The following is a 7,120-nucleotide window of genomic DNA, read 5'->3' on the forward strand; positions in this document are numbered from 1 at the left end:
TCGTTTTGATTATCTTTGCACTCCCAGGCGCATTCAGCATTTTTTCGTTCTATCACCAATGTGAGTTGCTCTGTGAGATTTGGCTCTATTGCGCACCCACAGGCATAGTGTGGTTGTGGGTTCTTGCCTGGCAGTACCCTAACTGGATAATCGGGTTTCAGACATCGTGTATTAGCCGAAATATGCACCGAGTGAATTAATGATTAAACACATCCGTCAGACATGCGCCTTTTTGTAGCTTGCGTACAACCACCAAATATTGAGGCGGAACACAATCTGCTGCTTGATCTTTCAGTACTTTTTAAGTGATCCTGTCAGCATTAGGATCACTTCGATTGGCTTGTTCCAAATCCTGCTTCCCATCTCTGGAGTCTCAGAAAATCTGGTGTCATTTGTCAATTCGGCGTTTCCGTTTCGAATTTCTTCGTCCAACATTCTGCATGTGTTTATCACCTCAGAAACCGACATCTATATTCAGATGACCAACAACGTGCAACTCGGGACACTTGCCCTCTTCCTTAGCAACGAATTTCAGGGGGTCTGTCGCGAATGCTGACCAAGCAGGCCCTTCTCATACCTTTTCCGACGAATCGCCGTCAGTTCCTGGAAATGTTTTCTCCCCCCTTTCTGCATGTGGTATTGAAAAGCTTACTCCATTCGTTGTGGATAATGTGTTTCGCTTGCTGGCGATATTGCAACCGACTGCTTTTGCTTTGAATAGGAAGAGGTACATGCAGGTCAACCTTAGTTTCAAATGAATCGTCTAAATAAAAAGCAGTCTAAAATAAAGCTGCATAGTTTCGGCTTACACATATCAATGAGTAACCAGTAACTGGAAATTAGGTCGCAAGCACCCGTGTTTGTTACATTGACTGAACAAGGAATTCTATATTGCTTAACATCCTGTTAAGTATGTATGTATGTCAGTATGACTGAACAAGGAACTGAGTGAACACTTTCTTGTATCGTACCTGATCGTCCTTCTGGAAAATGATCTCAACGATTCAGTGGTTGACTCATTTTACATTGTTCTGTATGCAGGAAAGGTGATCTTCCAGGCCGAGCTAATCAGATTACCTAGTGTTCGATTTGACACCCGTTTTTCTGCAAAAATCAGACTTTAGACTGAACCAGTTAGACACCCCGACTTAAAGCAGCCCCCTTGACGTTGTTGTCGGGCTTTAGTGCTGCAATGATCCCGCGGGCTACACTGGCTGGAACTTCGTTTCACAAGGTGCAACCATGCCAGGAAATCCAAAGGGGAGCGACCAGACCAAGAGCAGCGAGACCCCGTACTGCGATTTATCGTGCTACGAGGCAGTCTGTGGGTAAAGTCGTACCGCCCTCTGCGAAAGGAGTGTGAAGGCAGTAAGGTGTTTCCCCCAGGCGACCAGAATGCATAGCTTATCCATATCAATGAGTAACCAGAAAATGAATTTAGGTCTCAAGCACCCGTGTTCCTTACACTGACTGTACACAGAACTCTACTGGTTGACTGCCAGTTAAGTATGTTTGCCAATCCCGCGACTGATGTTCATTCCTTTTTACACCAGGTTCATTCCCGTGTAACTCGGCTGTCACGTTATTCAAAATTGCTAATTGTTTTTCGCTTACAAATACAAGTGATTAAGATATGTCTAAATTGTTGAAAGTCAGTTCGGTTTCGCGCGGTGACCAAGAAATATCTGGACAGTAGCACATTTTTTCATACCCACGCCAGACTTGGACATTATCAAGATGCATTTTTCAACATTATGTCCTGGAACCGAGTTAGACAGCGGAAACCTTGTAAATTATGTTGCGGATTTTCGAGCATTTTTGCCTGTTGTGTTTTACACTAAGCAGTGACAAATTGGCGTAGAGATTTGGAAAATGTGCTGAGCGTGCATTTTGATTTTTAATCAAAGCAGGATGTTTCACTATAGATGAGAAAACTTTGGGTCACGCCATATGTGGGTGATGGATGTCCACTCAATGTCCAAATGAACAACAATAATTTCTGATAATTTCAGTATATTTGCACGACAACCAGTGGTCCTCCACGATTATGTCAGTGAATTTCACATTTTAGACATATGGCAAAATTCGACAAAATTGAATGTGCTAGCTCCAGTTTAACTGTAATCAAATCGGTAACCCCTCAAAATACAGGCAACACACTCAAAGCTTTGGAAACAGTGTACAATACTCGGTAGTAAAATTATTAAAACCGGAAGCCACAAATATTGAACAACTTCATTTCCCAATATTCCCGACAAAAGTGACGGTTATCACATTTTAAAAACTACCAAATACACAGGCAGGATAGTTTGAGAATATATTTGACCTCCTTCGTACGACATGACAGTTTGTCAACATGTCGGAAAACGGAGTTGGCTTCTTTGCAGCACGCTTTGAAATACTTAGCAAATGAATTACTGTGTCGCTACCAAACCTGCAAAGTGTGGCGAATCTGCTGTGTTGCCATATTTTTAACGCTTCATGTCGGGAATTCAGCCAATAAAAAATTCGCACATAAAACATTAAAGTTATTACAGTACGATGTCGCTAGCGGGTTTCTCAGAGTGAGCGATATTCATCTGTTAACTTACATGCGGGCTGGTGTAGACCAATTTAACTACTATTTGTTATATGAAAACGAATAGAGAATTGTTCGCAAAACAGTGGGCCAGTGGAATGGATAAACAAACACGTTGATTGATCCAAACGTAATAATTTCGAATTTTGCCAGCGGACGCCAATTCAAGTAATTCGATGTGAAAAGAAACACCAGCGCAAGGTTTGACAGTTGTGTTTCATGAATCCCCAACCTCTAACCTGAAAGATAAGACTAAATACACTGCTTCTTGATGAGCCGTGGCTAAATTCGTTTTTTCGCAGGTACAAACTTAATTCATTCAACTGACGGCCAACAAGATAATAGTTTTCGAAATATAGTAGTTTCACTGATGCTGCGCCAGAAGGTGCATTTCTTGATGGTTCAAATGTTTCACCTACTTCAGTGAAGGTGTATCAACTGGAATGTTCCGCTTTAAAGTTCATGCATGCTAAATTCAAATTTCGCGTGCCATTTTCTCAAACCAAGTTAAGCAAACCAAGTTAAGCAATTAGAGTTTCGGGTTAAGCCTTGCCGGTATATTTGAGCTTTGCAGTTTGGTCCCCTTGTAGTACCGAATCAGTCACAACAGGACAGCTTAATGTGTGTATCACTTTTATTAAGGTGAGAGCAGCCTGGTCGTACCATAAGACTTTGTCTGAAAATAATCCAGAAATGGTAAAAATCTGTCTGTCGGTGATTAAGAAAGTGTGTTTACTTAGAATACGCACAAGTTCGAAGAGTGATTTTTTCATCAACCATTCCCGAGGTATATGTTTCCGCGAATCAACAATGTCTGGTACCTGAACATTTCGTGATGATGCCGCCTATAGTTAATGCGAACATGACACGGCATATACATGTGCCACTCAGTAGCAGTGAGAATGCGTGTGTAGATTGGAAGTGAGATTATAGCCACAAGTGTAATGGTGTAACGTAGTTTTCCGAAACGAAGGGGTTTCGAAGGCCTAACTCCACGAAAAGCTTCGCTCTCTTACGGCCTCTACGGAAACAGAAGACCAGCTTCTCCAATCGCCTTTCGTTTTATGTAACAATAGCTAAAGTAGTGGTTAGCAAGTTTGTTCCTGTTGCAGATGTGACAATTATCTGGAAAAAAGCTCTTTAGTAGAACCAAAAAACGCTTACACTTTTGGTCTTCCCAGCCTGGTCGGTTTTGCATTTAATTCAGGCGGCCGCCATTCCATTATAATTTTATAGAGTGGACCCCTTTGATTGCAGGATGGGTAACCTGCAATAATTCAAAGCCAAAAAATTACATTTTTTGTCAAATCAAAATAAGTCATGGTGAGTTAGACACATTTGTAAGCAGTTCTTGGATTATATTTTATGGAACGCGTTATATGGCTTAATTTTCACATAGCTGACGCCTCTGGTATTTGAATATGAAATGTTTGAGTGGTTGTACCGTCTTGGACGCGTAACCACTGCTGCTTCAGGACACATAGAGTTAGATTTACCCGGCTTACAAACCCACTATTACTCTCTCTCTAAAAACACTCATTCAAACCAAAGTTTAAAACAATGATTCAAGCAAGCTTTCTGCAACAGAGCCATTCTAATGGCCAAAGAAGCTTCTGTTCGCCCTCCAAATCAAAAGAACTGGCGGTAAATCTGGCCTATTTCTCAATTGGCCGCCATATCCAGGCTGGAATTTCTTAAACTGCATGCCCCATGGTTTTTTCAACCACCCTTGCAGATTTGCAGGAATATAAGCGGAACCAAGTGTCAAGAGAGAAAAGTTAAATTAAGACTGGCGTGATTTTAGCGTGTTCTTTGAACGGCCTTACGGTACTCACTAAATGGAAATAATAAGTCATGTTTTGAATCAATAGAAAACTTCTAACAAATATGCCCATGGAATGTAAAGGTAACCTGATAATTTTCACGGTGTTTCATTGTCACATTCTACTGAGGCGTGTGAGAAGCTCTTGCTGTGTTACGTACGACGTCTGCAATTGACCTTCAGGTTATCTGGGTCTGCGCAAAATTCTTGTAAACCATGAAATATAATTTCATAAAATCCACATTTCCGCCTAAGGAGTAAACCTCTTGGACAGAAATCCACGTTTGCGATAGTTTTATCGCTAAAGCATGCATCGTATTCTCCCAGTGTTGTCCGGCATGGCATTTCCATCTTACTCCTAAATGAGGCAAAACATTCAGAGCAATAATTTGTCTTTTTTTAAACTTAACACAATTCAATTTGATATAAATCCAGCATGAGCAGAACAGCTAGTTAACCGACTTTTGAAGCACAATATCAGTACACAATACTGGAACAAATACTCATTGCTTGAACACCAAGCTTGTCGCATAATAGTGGTAAAGGCCCAACTGAGTTGTGGCACATTGTAATTAAAGTAGGATTAAAAACTATTGAAATAATTTATAAAGTATTTGGACCATAGGTAGAATATCATTGTTTAACATCATACTACTCTACTGCGGCGCAACACAGACCGTAGGAACTACACTAAAAATTATTGTGGACTGAGGCAGAAATAATTTGTATTTGGACCATAGGTAGAATATCATTGTTTAACATCATACTACTCTACTGCGGCGCAACACAGACCGTAGGAACTACACTAAAAATTATTGTGGACTGAGGCACAGACATAACTTGATATCGATCAAACCAATTCATGTTGGACACGGTGGATACACACCAAATTTCACAACGTTTTGTACAGGAAGCAGCAAATAAAAGCGATGAATAAGTGATTGCGAGGGCTTTTGCAGCTAATGCGGTCTTCACACTTGTTGACTTAACGTCACATCAGTGTCTTCTGAAGTGGCGTGACAGGGCGTACAATGTTCGATAATTGAGTGTTTCTTAATGTTATGTTTGATGTTACACGTGGTGTTATTCAGAACCGAAATTTGATCAATATTAGTCTTTTGATCAATCTTTTCCTTTGGTTTTCGCGACTTCCCGTGTTCCAACTGATCGATGACCGTGTAAGGCTTCAGAGCTCTTCGATTTTTCTGGTACTGCGGCGGATGCATCGGTGACCCGTGGGCTTGAACACTCCTAGTTCCGTTTCGTAATACTTCCCTTGACTTCGAGTAGTCCTCTTTTGATTGATATCTCCTTGAATAGTCCGGTTGAACGTTGGTCGACTGCATGCAGTGGTGTCAAATTTTATCCAGGTGACATCATCGGTCGACAAAAGCAACCAGTATGGCTCCCAGTTTCTTTAACCGACTGTATAATCTTCCCTTTATCAAGAACATTTTTTTGCTTGTTCTATCATTGAACTTTGGTTTTTCGATGACACTGTTTGAACTGCCAAACTGTTTGTGGTGCACGATGTTTATGTTTGGTACTGACATTTGCGAGTAATGATATATTATCGATCCGTTTTGCAATTGTGTTTCTTTGACGCAAAAGCAAACGCCGTTAGGCCATTTTACTACCAGTCATCTGACCGAAGGGCCTTGGGCTCCTCGCAGCCTACAAACATTAAAAAATGTAACACTTTTTCAAATCCACGAGATCCTTTCTCTATAGGGGCTTTCAACGCCCGTACTCTGTGTCAAATTGGCAAACAGGCGTATAATCTTCCCTTTATCAAGAACATTTTTTTGCTTGTTCTATCATTGAACTTTGGTTTTTCGATGACACTGTTTGAACTGCCAAACTGTTTGTGGTGCACGATGTTTATGTTTGGTACTGACATTTGCGAGTAATGATATATTATCGATCCGTTTTGCAATTGTGTTTCTTTGAAGCATATCTCGGTTGAGGTATTTGGATATTCGTGTTTCCGGCACACTGCGAATGAACGGTTTTCCCCTTTATGCTATATCTGTCAAATGTGTCTTCAAAAAACGCACAGAAGACCTGAGCGTGGTTCTGCATCTCACACTGCCAGGGATGAACTCAGCTCTTTCACACTTCTCCCTCCGTGTGTCCGGTTACCCAGAAGCGATGACTCGTGGAATATATTTCTATGGTAGTTTTGTGGTTGACCACAAAGTGTTTTTGTCTGTTGTATTCAGATCTTCGATCCGACTTTCCCTGAAACTTCCAGCATTAACAGTGTGATTCCTGGCCTAGACTTGCAGATTTCATGGTTCTCGTTTCCCTTGCATTGATACAAATCAGTACTTTTATTTTTTCTCCGGTGAGGATGTGATTCATTGAACCAGCATTGATGTGAAATTAAACGAAGCATGATTTTATTATCTGTGATCAATTGCGCAAATGGACATGACAAATTGCTACTGTTTTTTCGTTGGTTATAATGAAGACACTACTTGGAGCACCATAGTAGTTGTTAGTTCGTAATATTTTTTGTAATGGTCCGTAGTTGTTAATCCAATCTCTTAAGCGAGGTTGGTATCATCGGATTTTATTCTTCATGCATCCCGGGTCCCGGCTGTCTATATAGCCTTTTCACTTAGACGGGGGTCATGTGGATTCATGTCATAATTCACAAATCACCATCTCAATTGGTTGATTTGCATTTCGTTATATAATTTTTTTGTTTCTCAGCA

At 40.8% G+C, this 7,120-nt stretch overlaps 1 protein-coding gene across 1 annotated transcript in view; it reads right to left on the reverse strand.

Annotated features, from left to right (window-relative positions):
- Positions 1-577: 577 nt before the first annotated feature.
- T265_15744 (hypothetical protein) overlaps positions 578-7,120 on the reverse strand; it is a gene marked incomplete at both ends in the record, with an annotated part of 12,177 nt that continues 5,634 nt past the window's right edge. Inside the window, one exon of the mRNA XM_009179059.1 lies at positions 578-763. Within this exon, the coding sequence (XP_009177323.1) occupies positions 578-763 (186 nt within the window). The remainder of the gene's footprint in view (positions 764-7,120) is intronic.

The sequence above is a fragment of the Opisthorchis viverrini genome (genome assembly GCF_000715545.1).
Source record: "Opisthorchis viverrini unplaced genomic scaffold opera_v5_842, whole genome shotgun sequence".
Classification (NCBI taxonomy): Eukaryota; Metazoa; Platyhelminthes; class Trematoda; order Opisthorchiida; family Opisthorchiidae; genus Opisthorchis; species Opisthorchis viverrini.